The sequence below is a fragment of the Rhipicephalus microplus genome, chromosome X (genome assembly GCF_043290135.1).
Source record: "Rhipicephalus microplus isolate Deutch F79 chromosome X, USDA_Rmic, whole genome shotgun sequence".
Lineage (NCBI taxonomy): Eukaryota > Metazoa > Arthropoda > Arachnida > Ixodida > Ixodidae > Rhipicephalus > Rhipicephalus microplus.
The window spans coordinates 174,994,512-175,014,713 of NC_134710.1; the positions used below are offsets into that span (position 1 = coordinate 174,994,512).

Sequence of the window (20,202 nt, forward strand, 5' to 3'; positions counted from 1 at the left end):
AATACCATCTTCGGCTCTTTTTTTTTTCTTCTACGAAAGAACATGTGCAGCCCAGAAAACACTCATATATAGTTGCACAAAGCGTAGACGGACATCGTTGCTATTCACACTTTTGGCACTTATTGCTGTGATTACTAATCACCCAGTGATTATTAAAAGTGCAAAAACACATTAGAAGATCGTGAGTCATAGATAAAAAAATTATCATTATCATAAACCAGCACACGCTCAATCACCGCCCAAGCATTCTGTACACGTGGTTAACAAGAGAAGCTGAAACGTGCCCCCCAGCTCGGCTATGATCCAGCCTTGCACGCCTTAGCGACAGCTGCGCTACTTATATTGTCCTCAGAATCACGTTGACGTAACAGTTAACAAAGTCGATTGTAAGCAGTAGTGGGTGGCCCACGGAGCCTGTGAAGCGAGCCTGTAAAACGACGTGGTCGGGAACCAAATCTTCCCGACAGCGTCGTTGGCGATGCCCTCGGGGGTCCTTAGGAACGCTCTTCCGAGGACGCAAATAAAGTTCTGTCTGTCTGTCTATTAGTGTACTAGACTTGCAGTACGCAAATATGACTATGTTCCTGTGGTTCCAAAGTTACAAAAAAATATGGAACGTCTCGAATGTCTTATTTCGGCCCGGCCCGTGGGGCAAAAAGCCGTGCATTTGAAGCCCTCCGTGAGTGCCTGCGCAGTCTTTGTGAACCCACTCTTCACACTCCACGCGCTGAATACAGATCCTGGCGCTGCGGTACTCTGTAACAGCGGGGATCTGAAGCTCCGCCAGACTTTATTTGAACTCGATAAGCTGCTTTTCATGTTAGACAAATAAAACTAGTCGTTTCAATTCGAAGAAGCATTTGTGAAGTGCTAGGTTATGAAATTCTTTCCGTTCCCTGACGCGCCCCTAGAGAGAGATCCTTTGGGACACCGAACGACGTCGCAGCAGCGCTAATTGATTAATGAATATGACTATAATGATGGTGGCTGAAACAACTTTTTTCAAAGATTGTTTTCCTGTCAAAGAAACAAAAGAAGGTTGGACCCGTAACAGTATTGTCCCAGAATTGCGTGCTTATAATTGATATTAAAAATCTCAGTTCACATTGTAACTGATAACAGAACGGAATGAATAAAGAAGAAATAAATGAATAAGGAATGAACATCGATTTTAGAATCTTGGCCTGAATGGCTTCTGGTGCATCTTACACGTCGCTTTTCTCCTTTCCTCCAAGAATTTCTACATAATTTTTTCTTGTACGTCTGTGCCATCTCAAACCAGATATATTTCGAATGAATAAATTATTCGCTCAGTAAGAAACTTTTTATACCATTTGAACTCCTTTCTCCGTCTGTATGTATGTATGTATGTATGTATGTATGTATGTACGTTTGATAAGCATAGCCGCTTTTAATGTAATTGTTGGCTTGTAATAAACAATAAATAAAATAATCACACAAAAGTTTGATGCTAATATTTACAAAAATGTGTACTGTCAGGCCTCTTTTTTGCGCAATCATTGTTTTCCCGTGCCCTAAAGAAGATAGTGATTGCACTGGCGTCAGATCGCTATCTGAAAACATCAAGTGCGTCAAGTTACATTGTATGTGTCTTCAAACTTAGATGTTTCAGCAATAAAGGATGAGAATTGAATCAGACACCAGAAAATTACATCGAGAAGGAGGAGGAACTGGAGCGAGGCTTTTTGCGCAACCTCAGAAAACAAACGTACTGCTGATGCTGACTCGATCCCTCAAAAGGGGGCAAGCGAATAGGCGAGATGTGAGATGGCGTGAGGTCTATTGTGAGGTATGAAATAAGCAAGTACGCACTTCCTTTCATTCCCCCCACCCCACCCCACTTTCACTACCCACCCACACAACTGCGGTTTCGTGGTCCTTTGTCATAACAGTCAAGTCCAGGGATCTCTGAACCGGATTCCGAAGTAGGCAGGGGTCATTCAAGCTGTTCGAAGCACGTCGGTGCCACGACGTAGCTAAATAAAGGTTTAGTGTTGGAACAACAACACGGCACAGCTTCTTCTAAGCTCAGAAACCACTCTGCAGAAGGAGGTACAAAACGCAGTGTTCGTTTATTTATCTAAATGTATAGAGATAAACAAAGCGAGAGCTGAAGCAAAAGCAGTCAAAAAAAGCAAAAAAAATAAAACTGTGGTGAGGCAGCCTGCAGCCAGCATCAAGAACATCGATTTGTTTTCATGTCAACGATAGTGACTGTTTCACTTTATCCTGCTGAAAGTAATCTCGGCTCTTTTTCTCTGTTTTTATTCCCTGAGCTACGTGGTGCCTCTTAGATTTCACCTCGAAATATTAGCCGGAACGAAGAATTAAGAAAGATTGCTTGCTCAGGCAGCGGTATATTATTTCCTCTCTTTTGGCTTCAGCAAACGTCGGGACACGGGCACAGCGCGACTTCCACGCATGAAGAGCTAGGCGGGAATGCGTATTAGAAACGCCGATGTCAAAGGCCATCGACCATCGTATGCTTTTCGTATTGCCCAATAAAGACTGCGCGCATTTGATACTGCCGCAGGGCCGCAGCAGAGTTATACCACGTGACACAGTAGTTATTTCCGACTGTGTTCTATGTATTCAATGAAATTCTACATCCATCATAAGGCACAAAAGTGCTAAAAAATGACATTTGTATTAAGTGAAAGTATTCTATGCTATATCTTGCATCGTACCTTATACAGACTCATTCATATATATATAATATATATATATATATATATATATATATATATATATATATATATATATATATATATATATATATATATATATATATATATATATATATATATATATATATATATATATATATATATATATATATATATATATATATATATATATATATATATATATATATATATATATATATATATATATATATATATATATATATATATATATATATATATATATATATATATATATATATATATATATATATATATATATATATATATATATATATATAGATGAAATAGATGATCAGAGTTTCTTCCGGCTACCGTAATAAAAGTTATAAACTTCGAGAATAGTGCAGTATAGGAAACAAAACAATAAAATATTTATTTAATCCTAACAGTTTCGGCTGGTGGACCAGCCTTCTTCGGAGGATGTAAGTGAAATGATACAAGTTCCCGTAGCAGAGGGTCACCCTCACAGTTTAAAGACCCTCCAAAAAAAGAGAGAGAGAAAAAGACAAGCGGGCGAACGAGGTAGCAACAGACAACAAGAAGCAGAAGAAGGAGAGGAACTAGAAAGGAGCGACGGAGAGCCGCCGGAAACGAGCGGGTAATTCTGGCATTGTTGCTGCGTATAGGTAAGACGCGCCGCCAGCGGAGGCGACCAAGAAAAACGGAAAAATGTGGAACATGTTGCCGCTTACTCGCATCTCACACATGGATCGAGTTTCAGTTCACGTGGTTCGGCGGCTGGCCCGTGGCATCGGGCCACACACACACACACACACAAGAAGCATACGACCCGCTCCAGCTTTCGGAATATAATGGCCACGTTGGAAAGCTAATGTGCCCTCTCCCCCTCCCTCCACCTGCCCTCTCTTGCAGAAAAATGTACAACCAGTCATACTGAAAATAAATAAATGGGTATTCTTGTAAAGGATGAAAATATATAAAAATAAATAATACTAAAAAGTACTCAGAAATGAAAATAAAGTTTAATAATACTAACACAATCCGTTCGGTTTACGTAGCATCGAATTCGTTTAGTTTCGCTATATTGACTAACTTGCGTGTGCGACTTCACGTATGTATAAATAAATTAATTCAGTAATTCAATTTCTGTGTTTCACGAAACGTCGCGGAGACACGTCAGTCGCCCAGGGCTCTCGTTGATTCCGTGGGTAAGTGATCTGAATTTCTTTATAAAGTATGACTCCCGCTGTTCGCGCTCCCGTGTGTTCTGGAAGCCGGATTGTAGGAGTATGACACTTACGCGTTCGAAAGAGTGACCAGGAAGATTGATATGTTTGGAGAACGGCAAATTGGGGAGGCCCTTTACGTGTGCCCTGTGGTTGTTGAAACGCAAACGAAACGCGGTTTCCGTGTGTCCAATATATTCCTGTTTGCACACCTCGCAGCGAATTTTGTATACCACATTGGCTGAGTCACAGTTAAGGTCGTCTTTAATTTTGTACACATAGTCTGAACAGGAGGCTTCGGCCGTATCTGTGGTCACCATGTGTGTGCACACCCTGCAGCGAGGTTTCCCGCACGGTCTACAGCCCTGATGGTGGTCGGATTTGTGTGTTTTCGCCCTGACCAGTAAGTCTCTCAGGTTTTTATTTCTTCGGTAAACCACCTTGGGCGGAGTCTGAAAAATGGCAGAGAGGCGACTACTCTGTTTAAGTATGTTGAAGTGGCGGTTTAGTATAGAATTCACCCGAGGGGCGGCGGCGCAGTATGTGAGGATTAAATTTGCCCCTGAAGTTATATCATCCTTATTCCCACCTTTTTCTCCCATTGTTGATTCTCGGTCCAAAGAGCGAGCGCGCTCAATTGCATTGTCAATTATTTTTTCGGGGTACTTTTGACGCAAGAAGGCTGTTCTCAATTCCTGTGCGTGGGTGTCAAATTGCGTGATTTCAGAGCAAATTCTTCTGTATCTGTGGGCTTGAGAGTAAGGAACACCTGTTTTGCAGTGATGGGGGTGACTGCTATGGAAATGCAGATACTGTTGGCGGTCTGTTGGTTTTTTATACAGGGAAGTAGATATGGTGGTGCCACTGAGTGATACAGTGACATCCAGAAAGTGAACACTCTTCTGCGAATACGTGTGCGTGAATGTTATCGAAGGATGCACGGAGTTGAAACTGGAAATGAATTTGGAAAGATTATGTTCACTATCGGCCCACACGAAGAATATATCATCGAGGAAGCGTCGGTAAAATATAGGTTTGAATGGAGAATTTTCGAGGAAAGGAATCTCTAAAGAGGCCATGAAAATATTTGCGTAATTTGGGGCCATTTTGGTTCCCATGGCAGTTCCGTTTACTTGCAGATAATGATTTTGGTCGAATTCAAAGTTATTATGTTTAAGTACCAGATTTAGGAGCACCTCTAAAGCGCTTTCGTCGAATTCACTCGTCGATTTACTTTTTCCATAGGCGGCGACTGTGGCGGCGATTCCTTCGGTGTGGGGAATGTTTGTGTACAGTGATGAGACATCCATGGTGACCAAATAGCAATCTAGAGGTACCACAAGTTTTGAGACTTCTCGAAGGAAGTGGCTGGTATCTTTTATGTATGATGGGAATGATTGTGGGATGTGCCTAATCACGGAGTCAATGAAACTAGAAATTTTTTCAGTAGCAGTACCGTTGCTGGAAACTATGGGTCGGCCGGGATTGTTAGTCTTGTGAATTTTGGGTAGTAAATAGAAACGCCCGGGAGACGATTTGCCAGGTGACATCATTTTAAGCATAGGGTAGGTTATCTTCCCACTTTTACGTAATGATATTAGTGAGGCCTTTATAGTACTTTCATACTCCTCTGTCGGATCACAAGGGAGTTGTTTATAGAAATTTTCATCTGCCAGTTGGCGAAGCCCTTCTTTGATGTAGTCAGTCCTGTCGAGTACAACCACAGCACCACCCTTATCAGCTGGTTTAATAACGATGCTCTGGCTGTCACTTAAACTGCGCAAAGCCTCCCGCTCCTCTTTGGACAGATTGTTGCGAATGGGTCGGCGCTTTTCATATTCCCTGATTATATCACCCTGGACGGCTGAAATGTACATGTCTAGATATTTGTCTCGTTGTTCACCTGGAGTCCAAGATTTATCTGAAAATTGATTTTGTTGCGTGCTGCTTCGATCATGAAAATATTCTTTTAGACGCATGGTTCTGGCAAAGTTGTCCAAATCTTGGTAAAGTTTAAACTCATCAATTTTGCCAGAGGCGGGGCAGAAGGTTAGACCTTTTGATAGCAGCTTTGTTTGCGCAGGTGTCAAAGATTTGCCGGAAAGGTTAACCACATTGGTGACATCGGTGCTCTTTTGTGGAGATTGATGAGAGGTAACAGGTTGATCTGTATACGTTGTGGGACGATTGCTGGCGGAGTATTTTAAAGTCGGCCACGCACCGTCTCGCCTCAATTTCTTGTCCTTCTTGCCCTGAATGGTCAATCTCTTTTTTCCTTCGTATTTGGCCAGCTCTTCTGTTTCTGACTGCGTTAAACTTGACTGTTTTAGTCGCGCCTTTTGTTCTTCTTTAAGTTCCGTGGCCTTACGTGTACTGTGTTGTATTACGACCTGTGTAAGCCTAATAGATGCATCTTTTAAGATATTGCTCCATTGCCGCTGCTCATTTTTGTTGAAGTTATTCATTGCGGGTTGCAGTTGCACAGTGAGACCCTTTGGTGCGAATCCCGATGAAATATATGTTTTAAGGTTTGAAGCATGCATTTCAAACCTCACGCGCTTATCAACATTCTTTCTTAAGGCCATGAAATCACGAGACCAATATGTGCTGGAGCGGGCCGTACCTGACGGGTTGTTGAGTCAGTCCCTGCGTGGGGGAGAAGCACTGTCACCGGAAGCCTCTGGGTGGCCCCGAGTGCATCTATTAGGCTTACACAGGTCGTAATACAACACAGTACACGTAAGGCCACGGAACTTAAAGAAGAACAAAAGGCGCGACTAAAACAGTCAAGTTTAACGCAGTCAGAAACAGAAGAGCTGGCCAAATACGAAGGAAAAAAGAGATTGACCATTCAGGGCAAGAAGGACAAGAAATTGAGGCGAGACGGTGCGTGGCCGACTTTAAAATACTCCGCCAGCAATCCTCCCACAACGTATACAGATCAACCTGTTACCTCTCATCAATCTCCACAAAAGAGCACCGATGTCACCAATGTGGTTAACCTTTCCGGCAAATCTTTGACACCTGCGCAAACAAAGCTGCTATCAAAAGGTCTAACCTTCTGCCCCGCCTCTGGCAAAATTGATGAGTTTAAACTTTACCAAGATTTGGACAACTTTGCCAGAACCATGCGTCTAAAAGAATATTTTCATGATCGAAGCAGCACGCAACAAAATCAATTTTCAGATAAATCTTGGACTCCAGGTGAACAACGAGACAAATATCTAGACATGTACATTTCAGCCGTCCAGGGTGATATAATCAGGGAATATGAAAAGCGCCGACCCATTCGCAACAATCTGTCCAAAGAGGAGCGGGAGGCTTTGCGCAGTTTAAGTGACAGCCAGAGCATCGTTATTAAACCAGCTGATAAGGGTGGTGCTGTGGTTGTACTCGACAGGACTGACTACATCAAAGAAGGGCTTCGCCAACTGGCAGATGAAAATTTCTATAAACAACTCCCTTGTGATCCGACAGAGGAGTATGAAAGTACTATAAAGGCCTCACTAATATCATTACGTAAAAGTGGGAAGATAACCTACCCTATGCTTAAAATGATGTCACCTGGCAAATCGTCTCCCGGGCGTTTCTATTTACTACCCAAAATTCACAAGACTAACAATCCCGGCCGACCCATAGTTTCCAGCAACGGTACTGCTACTGAAAAAATTTCTAGTTTCATTGACTCCGTGATTAGGCACATCCCACAATCATTCCCATCATACATAAAAGATACCAGCCACTTCCTTCGAGAAGTCTCAAAACTTGTGGTACCTCTAGATTGCTATTTGGTCACCATGGATGTCTCATCACTGTACACAAACATTCCCCACACCGAAGGAATCGCCGCCACAGTCGCCGCCTATGGAAAAAGTAAATCGACGAGTGAATTCGACGAAAGCGCTTTAGAGGTGCTCCTAAATCTGGTACTTAAACATAATAACTTTGAATTCGACCAAAATCATTATCTGCAAGTAAACGGAACTGCCATGGGAACCAAAATGGCCCCAAATTACGCAAATATTTTCATGGCCTCTTTAGAGATTCCTTTCCTCGAAAATTCTCCATTCAAACCTATATTTTACCGACGCTTCCTCGATGATATATTCTTCGTGTGGGCCGATAGTGAACATAATCTTTCCAAATTCATTTCCAGTTTCAACTCCGTGCATCCTTCGATAACATTCACGCACACGTATTCGCAGAAGAGTGTTCACTTTCTGGATGTCACTGTATCACTCAGTGGCACCACCATATCTACTTCCCTGTATAAAAAACCAACAGACCGCCAACAGTATCTGCATTTCCATAGCAGTCACCCCCATCACTGCAAAACAGGTGTTCCTTACTCTCAAGCCCACAGATACAGAAGAATTTGCTCTGAAATCACGCAATTTGACACCCACGCACAGGAATTGAGAACAGCCTTCTTGCGTCAAAAGTACCCCGAAAAAATAATTGACAATGCAATTGAGCGCGCTCGCTCTTTGGACCGAGAATCAACAATGGGAGAAAAAGGTGGGAATAAGGATGATATAACTTCAGGGGCAAATTTAATCCTCACATACTGCGCCGCCGCCCCTCGGGTGAATTCTATACTAAACCGCCACTTCAACATACTTAAACAGAGTAGTCGCCTCTCTGCCATTTTTCAGACTCCGCCCAAGGTGGTTTACCGAAGAAATAAAAACCTGAGAGACTTACTGGTCAGGGCGAAAACACACAAATCCGACCACCATCAGGGCTGTAGACCGTGCGGGAAACCTCGCTGCAGGGTGTGCACACACATGGTGACCACAGATACGGCCGAAGCCTCCTGTTCAGACTATGTGTACAAAATTAAAGACGACCTTAACTGTGACTCAGCCAATGTGGTATACAAAATTCGCTGCGAGGTGTGCAAACAGGAATATATTGGACACACGGAAACCGCGTTTCGTTTGCGTTTCAACAACCACAGGGCACACGTAAAGGGCCTCCCCAATTTGCCGTTCTCCAAACATATCAATCTTCCTGGTCACTCTTTCGAACGCGTAAGTGTCATACTCCTACAATCCGGCTTCCAGAACACACGGGAGCGCGAACAGCGGGAGTCATACTTTATAAAGAAATTCAGATCACTTACCCACGGAATCAACGAGAGCCCTGGGCGACTGACGTGTCTCCGCGACGTTTCGTGAAACACAGAAATTGAATTACTGAATTAATTTATTTATACATACGTGAAGTCGCACACGCAAGTTAGTCAATATAGCGAAACTAAACGAATTCGATGCTACGTAAACCGAACGGATTGTGTTAGTATTATTAAACTTTATTTTCATTTCTGAGTACTTTTTAGTATTATTTATTTTTATATATTTTCATCCTTTACAAGAATACCCATTTATTTATTTTCAGTATGACTGGTTGTACATTTTTCTGCAAGAGAGGGCAGGTGGAGGGAGGGGGAGAGGGCACATTAGCTTTCCAACGTGGCCATTATATTCCGAAAGCTGGAGCGGGTCGTATGCTTCTTGTGTGTGTGTGTGTGTGTGGCCCGATGCCACGGGCCAGCCGCCGAACCACGTGAACTGAAACTCGATCCATGTGTGAGATGCGAGTAAGCGGCAACATGTTCCACATTTTTCCGTTTTTCTTGGTCGCCTCCGCTGGCGGCGCGTCTTACCTATACGCAGCAACAATGCCAGAATTACCCGCTCGTTTCCGGCGGCTCTCCGTCGCTCCTTTCTAGTTCCTCTCCTTCTTCTGCTTCTTGTTGTCTGTTGCTACCTCGTTCGCCCGCTTGTCTTTTTCTCTCTCTCTTTTTTTGGAGGGTCTTTAAACTGTGAGGGTGACCCTCTGCTACGGGAACTTGTATCATTTCACTTACATCCTCCGAAGAAGGCTGGTCCACCAGCCGAAACTGTTAGGATTAAATAAATATTTTATTGTTTTGTTTCCTATACTGCACTATTCTCGAAGTTTATAACTATATATATATATATATATATATATATATATATATATATATATATATATATATATATATATATATATATATATATATATATATAATGGGCCCAAACTTTGCGAGCACCTTCATGGCTTCACTTGAAATCCCATTCATTGAGGGACGCACCTTGAAACCTTTCTACTACAGAAAATACTTAGATGATATTTTTATAATATAGAACAACAATGAGGTAAGTCTTTTCCGCTGCATAGAGGATTTTAAAAAGTTCCACCAGTCAATTCAATTCACGCACAAAATTTCCAAAACTAGCATTAATTTCTTGGACGTCACTGTCACGGTCAAAAATAACCGCTAGTCAACAAACCTTTACAAAAAGCCTACAGACCGCCAAATGTACCTACATTTCAACAGCAGCCATCCAAAGCATTGCAAAAGGGGTATTCCATATTATCAAGCCTACCGGTATCAAAGAATATACACCCATATGCAGGAATTTGATAGACATGCAGAACACCTAAAGCATTCCTTATCGAAGCAAAGTTATCCCGAAGACATTATTGACGATGCCATACTACGTGCTCGTAACGTGAACACACTTGAAGCGACTTCATTCACTCTTACTACGCTGCATAAGTTTTAGCCGACCTAAGTCTGACAACCATAAAGCTAGTTAGGATTATTTGGTCGGCTACATAGATTTTACCTAGCTAACAAGGCGTAGCGTAATGTACCACTGGGTCGGTTCAACAATATTCACATTTCAAGGCGAGTGGCCAAATGTAAACCACCACTAAAGCGAAGCTGTTTTGGTGACTTCGCCCGTGTTTGCACACTTCATCTTTGTTCACGGATAGCATTGAATGTTGATAGATAAGATGCCACAACCTGGTAGTAAGCGCAACAAAGCTCGACTCAATTGAGCAAAAAAAATCATCATTCAAGATTGTCATTATTCTCCGATATCAGCGCGTGATCACGTTCGTCCTGCTGAAATGGGTACTTCTCAATTATCTCCTTTTGTTCTCTTTCTATAAATCGAGATGAATCGAGGATCGGCAAAGGTGTATGCAGCCATGTTATAGCCTTTCATTGTGCGCAGCAAATCTCGGCACCCGCTGTCGATAAATAAGGACCTGAAGCGGTGACGCCATACACTATCATTACTTGCACTGCCATCAATTGTTTGGAAAAGGGGCAAAATATATTCCTCATATTTTTGAGAAGTGATACAACGCTAATGATATACAAAGATATTCTAAAGTATCAGCAATAAACTTCGTTATATAAAAGAAATTTTACTTTTTTTAGTATTTTAATGGTTGCTGATGTTATGTCAACTCCGAAAACACTTCAAATTATTTCATGTAAAAATGCACGTCCATACTAACACACGCGTATGCAAGCGACGGCCCACCTGTCGATGCTCATGGCGGTTATGGTGAAGGCCGATGAAGCGAGTGTCAGGTTGGCCAGGAAGTTGCTAAAAACGCAATAGGGCAGTCCGAAGGCCCAGTGGCTCTCCAGCATGTACACCAAGTTGAATACGGCGTTGAAAGTGGCTGTCAGAGCATCTGCCAACGACAGGTTCACCAGGAAGCAGTTGGTCGTGGTACGCATGCTGCGGTGCGCCAGCACGACCCACACGACCAGCGCGTTTCCAAGCACCGCTACGGCTACCACGGAGCCGAAGAGGAGCGCGTACAGCAGCTGTGTCCACCATGCCAGCACCCACTGACGCTGGCCGCCAACCTCGACCACGGGTGCGTCGGTCAGCCATTGAGACTCGTTGGCCATGCCTCCAGCTCGGCCTTCGTGGACGCTGCGATTAACGAACAGTTGGCCTATCTCACTGCATAAGCACCACCGACAATAACTTGCCGTTACAAGAACTGATGAAACTTCCTGCGTAAATTTGGGATGGAGGAGCGAAACTGTTACGCGATTTCAAGCAGATAAAGTAGGGCTAGGTTCCTATACCTTCCCCGCGTGCTAAAAGTCGGCAGCAACACAATAGAGCCAAGCTCTCCTCCCCTAGTAAATTACACATCCCCAATAATCACCGTGGCTTTCGTAGCCAGAAATGCGGGTTCTAACAATGTCTAAATGCTCAAGCATCATCTTTCAGAAGGCACATAAACTTTGGCAGCATTTTCTCAGGCGTAGTTATCACCTGTGAATATAAAAAAAAACATGCGTTTAGACAAATAAGCGAAATGCTGAACTTCAGAACTTTCAATAACTGCTGACCCATAGCCTCCCGTGTACGAGGAGATACTTGGCAAAACTTGTCGGCACAGTTACGTACGGGAGCTGAAGTTTCCACATGAAAGAGAAAAAAGAAATGAACTTTCAATTATCATTTTTTGCCTAATAATCAGCGTAGTAACGAGATATCAGTAAAAAGATATTTTCGCAATGCTTGGTCATTTTAAGCCAATAGTGTGCTTCTTTTTATTGCCTCCTTGAGCATGAAGTGTTTCTACCACTTTACTCGAACATTCAAGGCTCAATTTGTAAATGTCGAATGCTGAATGAATTGATATCCCTTACAGAATGTACAACTAAAGTAGTGGCACAACACTGTGCCGTCGTCACATACCATGTCCTATAAGTAAACAAAAGAAGGGTTATTAAAGGACTCGTTTTTATTTGCTATACACCACATTACTTAAAACTAACAGACTAGAAAGTCAAATAAAATATATAAGATGTTATTTGTAGCAATTACAAAAACACCAGGCCTCCGTGGAACGCGCAGGACAGTCGCAGTGAAAGCTGGAACAGCGGCCTTTCAGAGCCTTTGTTAAACACCCTTTGGGTGATTGCTACAAGCACAGCTGCATAGTACCCGCTAAGCCATATATCATGTTAACTTTTTTTGCGTGTGTGGTAGGGAGGCATTCACAATGCCATCCTTCATCATTCTTCGGAGAAGCATGGTATACCCAGTGCACACTTGCAAGGAATTTTGTGCAATTTTATTAAGCTATGACTGACGAAGATGAAGAATTATGACTCATGCTTTAGTAACAGGTTGAAGCATTCGATGGCCCGCTTGTTATGCAATTCGCATTGTGAGAAGCCTGATTGTTGCTTTGCTGTTGTAAAACGCATAATTACTCATATTAACGAGATTCCTTTCACGACATCAAGCCTGCCTAAAGCCACCTTGCAACAGAGTTACAAGCACCGGCGTGGCTCAGTGGTAGAATACTGGGCTGGAATGCAAGAGACCCCGATTCGAATCTCGTTGTTCATTTACTACGCTTTTTTTTCTCATTTTGCGCGATAGTAGTTACGGGCATCGGCGGTGGTGGCGGCGGCAGCGGCGGACAACTACGGCACACGCGACACTTCTTGTGATCACATAACAGCTTCCGCTGTAATAAAAATGCACAGAAAGTAAACTGGACGAAAAGATAACTTGCCGTTAGCAGGGGCCAAACTTGCGACTTTCGAGATCTAATAACGGGACCGTTGCTCTGTCGGACGCGTTATGACAATGTAGATGTGGTCACTGGCCAAGTGAAGGGAAAACCAGAGAGGTTTCAGGATCCTTAAGGTTTCCTTGTTCACACAGGTAAACAAGCAACTCGTATGGGTCTCGAAACGTCTCCATGTCTTTTCACCTGGAGTTGGTAAGTGACTACTTCTACATCCTTATCATGATACCTGACCAGACAAACATTTGTGAATTTTAGACTACATACCAAACGGACGCGTTATCTTTTTTCTGTCTGGTCTAATATATCTAATTATTGTGATGTCATCTAAGTGCCACACTACCAATTATTCGAGTAGCTTATGCATAGCCTACTATTGAGCGACAAATTTCAGAATTATCAACTTGGAAGATGTTATGCTGCATATGCTGCAAGGTGGTTATGCTTCGAACACACACACACGCACGCACACGCGCACACACACACACACACACACACACACGCACACACACGCACACACAAGTCTTTGTTGGCATTGTCCTTGACAAAGTTCAAGCGAATCCTGTTTACGAACACATTAGCGTAGGTAACACTTCAATCACAAAAAACACGAACGAAACGCTTTGGGAATGGGAAGCTTTATGCAGAATCGTTCCAGTTTGGCGAAACTCGGTATCATTCTTAGCTTCGGTGAACAAGCTAACAGTACAAAACGATCAAATTCATTCCCTAGCTCGCGCATCGTACCATTGGTTGCGATGTGGCGCCACATCAAAATAGGTCGACGAAGTTCAGTGGCGTCTTCAAATTAAAGGCCCCTTATTTATTTTCTTGTCGTTTCACTGAGTCCAGAAGTGCACCCACGCAAGTAAGCCGTGATAAACATTTAACAGCAATATTTTTGAACGGGCTCATGGAAATCATTTTCAAGCTTTCCATGTCTGAACTAAGTATTCTTTAGAATAATCAGCATCGTGGCCGCTGAGATTAGTTCTGGCTGCGCACCTTACAACATCGCGGCCGTAGCTAATCGCCGAGGCCATGTGTATAATCATCATGGTCGGTCTCTACATTCTACCACGTTGCTAAGCCAGCACGTGCCCTCTTTGTCGCCTTTTCGGTCACCTGCTCACTCCCCGAGCATGTGCGACCGGCTGATTAGCTAACTGGCTGGTATAGCTAGCTGGATAAGTCAGGGCATGCTATAGCAAAGCAATGCAACCCAAGTTGTGCTAAGACCAAGCTAATTAAGGAACATTCGAATACGACCACACCGATTAAACTGTGTAAAGCTAAGACTGTGTTAACCTGCTCACTCCCCGAGCATGTGCACCCGGCTGATTAGCTAATTGGCTGGTATAGCCAGCTGGATAAGTCAGGACATGCTATAGTGAAGCAATTTAACCCAAGTTGTGGTAAGACCAAGCTGATTAAGGAACATTCGAATATGACCACAATGATTAAATTGTGTAAAGCTAAAACTGCGCTAAAAATAAGCTACTACGCTAAGTAGGAGCATGCTAATTAAACCAATCTAATTAAAACTCCACCCACTAATATCACGCTTACTATGATCGAGCTAGTTATGTTTACTGTTCTGTACTAGTTCTGTACTAATCAAGACCGTGCTAATTTCACCCAAGATACCTATTCCCGTGTTAAATGAAACCTTAACAATCAAGGCAATCGTGTTCAATAATATGTTAATAAATTACTCGCTGATCAGTAACATCCGAATTGAGACCGAACGGGTGTGGTCTTCACTCCTAAGCAGAGCGAGCTGGCGGAATAGAGAAATCACGCCAAAAATAGTAAAAGCTATGTTATCACAAGCTCTTCTGACTGCTTTAGCTTTGCACAAGTAGTTCAGGCTGACAAAGTTACCTTATAAATAAGGAAGATGCTGCCTGTATAGTGTCCACTGCATCAAGTGCTTCACAAACACACCGGTACTACTATGACATTCACGAGTGTAAATGAGGCCTTCTCGGAATCAACGAGTTTGCAGCCGACTTCGTGCGTGAATCTTTTTGATTGACAGAGGTACGCAGTTAGGATCAGGTCCGCCCACCACGCTTGCTCGGCCGAGGAGTAGCGCTCACACTTCAACGCCAGCGGCAAGATTCATTACGTAAACACGCACGAAAAAGTAAAAGTTATATCATCACACGTCTATTCGATGTCTCGCATTCTATTTCACTACACTAACGACATATACACTCACAGCCATTAAGCAAGCGCCTCTGGGGGCTATTGCATCGAGAAACGTTACTGTTTACTTGTTGTAAGACATGGTTTTAATGGTTTCATTACTGCAGAAAAATCAGACGCGTGATGTAAGCAACAACAACCTGTTCGCTTATTATTCAATAGAAGTAGAACGAGCTGCACGAAAGCCCTTCGTGTGCACCGTTGCTGTCTTCTAGGGTAGAAACTTCCATGCTCCAATTGGAACAAAGGAACTTGTCCGATGTTAGATGAACGCCCACGAACACGCCTGTAGGAGGCGTGATGTTCAGTTAAAAAACGAACGCGTAGCGATCCCGCTGACATCGCCGCACTGTTGAAATGTTGACTGAGTGGCGTTGCTCACGCGTTCGCACTTGGTGTTCCCATAGAGCAAAGCATACTTACATGAAGAGCGGACTCTCCCGTAAGGCCCTGTGGCCCAGCTACTGCACTGCTTTCAGCGCCACGAGTGGCTGGTCAGACCCGATAAAGTTTTTTCCATAAATAAAATAACAAAACTTTCTCTTTCCGATGCTGCGATTTGAACCCGTACCCTCATGCTCAGTAAACGAGTGTCTTTACAACTAGGCTACACACCCATTCACGCACGAACGCAATACATCTACAGTACATCTAAACCTCATGAATTTGTACCCTTTGTGCAAAATCAATGCAGAAAAACAACACTTTCTAGTCAAACTTTACAGATTTTTGTGGTAAAGAATTAAACATCCTCAATGGGACACGTTGTAAAGCGGATGTGGAAAATTGCACAAATCAATAAAATTCATTTTTGACAAAATTTTGATGCTAAACTTATGCTTTCACTGACCCCCTGAGGCGGCTATTATATGCCGTGACAGAAGAGTGGAAGCGAGCATGGGCGTGTCATCTAGCGGTTGGTAAGAGCTTATCTTTCTGGGCCGCGAGGAGGCTCGAGTGGTCACTCTTTATATAGTATGTTTCTCTATGGTGTTCCTTTGAAAACAACCGCAAATATTACACATGCACTTGTGATGCCATGCTCGTTCTTGTAGCCACTTTTATCAACGCTGTCATCTAACGCATCACATTGTCATTGTGTCATGGCCAACTTAGAGCGACCTCGGAGCAAATTCGTGAGCTCGAGAAGCTCGGGCCATTCTGCATAACAACCCTGACGCTGCTATCACTTCGCGGTAACGTTCCCTCCCAATTATGGAAATTAGTATGGTAACGTTGAAGAATACTGTATTTGTCTAGCCCATTCAATTCTGCTCTATTGCTGTGTCTGGCAAGGCTGTGCTAACAAATATGGATCAGCTTTTGTCTCGAAAAAAAGCAGTGAACAATCGTAGAACTTTTCCCCTGGTTACATGGTCACACCCGTATTCGAAGCTTTCGTAGAACCTTTAGTTGTTTTTGTTGCTAAACCATGTTTTTCTTGATAACGATGTATCATAGAGCTTGTATTAAAAAAATATGTTACGCTATGCTGGCTCGTAAAAGAAAATTTCAGCCTGTCATGCTACCGGACGTACTACAATCAGCGAAGCCTACTGAGAAAAGCGAAATACACTCACAAACTCAAAAGCTTGTGAATTCAACCCGTGATGTTCAGGCGGAACGATTCTTGGCATAATGTGCCACGCTAATTATTCCTCCCTAATGCAACACTCCTCTCAGATAAACTAAGTAGTGCCACCTCGACAAACACAAAAAGAAATTAACCTTTTGAAAGCAATCGTATCATCGCACACGTTATTCTTGAAACACTTCGGTAACATCGTTTGACGTCCTTATATGTTTTCTTTTTCTTATTTTGTTGTGCTGTTTTTCACACTGAATCCCTCCCTCCTCTTCTTGCGTTGATTTCTTTCTCGTACATAAGGCTGCCCATGATCGATAAAGTAGTTTTATTTGCACGTCACCCTGCGTTGTTTCTTGCTTTTTCTGGTCCGTTTATTACCTTGCAGCGCATCACAAGCAAGAAAACACCTCTTTAACTTGGTGTACACAAAATTGATAAGCGACGGTAAGAGAATTTGAGGAATATGGCGGTCTGGTCACGACATGAATAGCGGGAAAATGATGTCGCGTACGTCGTCGAACCCTTTCCTCCAGGCACGTGTGGCACATACCCGTATGCTATGGGCTGCGGGCATGCGCCACAGGCAATTGACAGTTTATATGTACTGCGGAACACAGAGGTCAAATATTGGTAACCCAAATGGGAAAGCGTTAAGAGAAACTGACATGGGCACTGTAGACCGTACGAATGCAAAAATAAAAATCAACATTGCGGCAGGAGTTAAACTCCACCGTTCTGCCTGGCAATCAGGCATTCCACTACAGAGCCACGCCAGGTCTTAAAACTGCTTATGGAAAAAGACACTATGCTGGCTTTCTAACTTTATAACAAAGCAACACACTTTACATGCGTAAACCTATGACACAGATGCCATTCTGTATTAGCACGCTTCGTTTCTATAACACGGACGTGAGTGCTAGTACGTGAGTGCTGACGTAAGTGATACCATAAGTTAGTTACCCTGTGTAGTCACTAGTAGACACCAGTGTAGTAGAAGTTCCTGATAAGCCCACAATTTGCACACAACTACTGCATTTGACGTTGATCTACCTCGTAACACTTGTGTCAAAGCCAACGAAAATGTCAGCAAGCGCTTTCCGTAGCCAGTACCAAAACAAGAACATTTCTGCCTACCAATGCTGGTGCTGGTATAGTGCGCACATTTGTGGTGGCTTTGTTAGCAGCTGTGAACAACGAGTTCTCACATTTACATGTATTCTAGATACGTGAATGCGTATGTAGTTTCTGGGTACCTTTTCTGAGTACTACACCGGTCTGACTGGTAACATTACGCTCATTTTAAAAGCAGCACATAAAAAACATATTATGCAGGCTTCGCATATCACTGATTCCCACGGTACGCGAGATTTGCCGAAGAAAAAGAAGAAGGTTTTTAATGAGAAGAAGAAGGAGAAGTCGGCCTCGAAAGAAGGTTTCTAGCCTGCTACTCCTCACGGGGGTAAAGGGAAAAGGGAAAGAAAGAAGAGGGTATGATGAGGGGTGATTGTGATATAGCACAATAAGTGACAGCACACAATGTCTTGTTCGGTGTAGGACACACACAAAAGCCTCTAAACTAGCAGATGCTCTAAAGACGGGAATATAAACCTGTCTTGCTTAGAAATGCGAGCAGGCCCTTTAAGCTGCGTTGGGCGTGATCCACACATTCCCAAGCACCCAAAAGTTTCTCTTCCAAAAAGGGTTGTCAGTCTAGGTCATCTGTGAGGCGCTTAAGAGATTGTAATTTTTCACAGTATGAAGGCGGTCACATCCACAAAATAGAATGGCTTCTCTGTATGTTCATATTGCACTGAACTCGCGAAGTTACTCCATCGTACGTCTCTAAAAATTAACGAAGAACACAAAAACAAGGCGTGTCAGAAAATAAAAGCAAGAAGTTTTGTGGTGTTTTCACTAGATCGACTGTTAAAAAATAAGCTTACATTCGAATGATTTTAACTTATGCTTGTTGGTAAGACTTCACTGCATGAAACAATGCTGGTGCAGTTTGTCTCATCCAATTTGTTCTCGTAGTTTTCAGCAATAAACCTTCAGCATGTCGTGAAAATTTTTGTGGAATAATTACATGCACGCATAACGCTACGTTTCCCCTGAAATTAACTCTCTACCTGACGCAGAAAAAAAAATGTCAGTTTAAGCGCTCTCTCTTTTTTTTTTTCTACAGAGAACGGAGATTCGAACTTCGTCGATGTTTTCGTGTTCCGAAAATTGCTGCCACTGTTGCCACACTGCTTCAATACTTTTGTAAGAGCAGCGAAAGTCTGGTAGGCAGTACATTTAAACGAATAAGCTTAACACGACGCAGATGTCACACATGTCATTCTGCATGGCGCTTACGATCTTACCAAGTTCGAGTGCAGTGGCTTCTAGCAAAAACGGTCCCTGCAACAAGAATGGTACAAAGGGTATGGCCCGTACCTGTTCTCGACGCTGCGAGACCGCGTGTCGCAGAAGCAGACAAAAATTCAGATCCCCGTGTCCACTTTCGGTAGTCGGAGCAGTGCGAGTTAAGGTTGGCGGCGCGCAAGTCCCGGCTCTAGAGCGATCACAGCTGACTTGGGGCCGCATACGATTCGCCGCCACCGCGTGAATGAACCGCGTCCCGCGCTCGCCGGCAATCGATTGGGCCGGAGCCGGAACCGCGAGCAGAGGGAGCGTAAGGAGCCGTGACGTATGGCTGCTTGCTGTGACGTCGACTGCCCTGCAAGCTGGCTCTCGCCTTCACCGCGTCGACAGTTATTGCGCTTTCAAGAAGCTCAGCTCAAAGGGCTTGGCAGAATCAGCCGTGGACATGTCTCACTGGATGCAATTCGCAAACGCGCAGCGCCTGCCACCTCTTCTTTATGCGGGTGGAATGCGAGTCATTTAGGGACGGCGAATAATGTATAAAAGGCGCCTAAACAACGCTCGGCAGTCGTCGCGCAAAACTTTTAAAATGTTTCCGCAATTCGAAAGTTTTTTTTTTTTTTTGTCCTCGTGTGCCACGCTCCTCTTTTTCCGTGCAACCCGTACACCAATGTTGGCAAGTCTCCAACGTTTCAGAATGATTACGTCCATACAGTTATTA

At 43.3% G+C, this 20,202-nt stretch overlaps 1 protein-coding gene across 1 annotated transcript in view; it reads right to left on the reverse strand.

Annotated features, from left to right (window-relative positions):
* The window catches only part of LOC119176951 (tachykinin-like peptides receptor 86C), a 114,679-nt gene extending 94,972 nt beyond the window's left edge, over positions 1 to 19,707 (reverse strand). The window contains exons 1-2 of the mRNA XM_075878243.1: positions 19,554 to 19,707; positions 11,287 to 11,691 (exon numbers count right to left, since the gene is read on the reverse strand). Coding sequence (XP_075734358.1) covers positions 11,287 to 11,666 — 380 coding nt within the window. The 5' untranslated portion in view covers positions 11,667 to 11,691; positions 19,554 to 19,707. The remainder of the gene's footprint in view (positions 1 to 11,286; positions 11,692 to 19,553) is intronic.
* Positions 19,708 to 20,202: the final 495 nt, after the last annotated feature.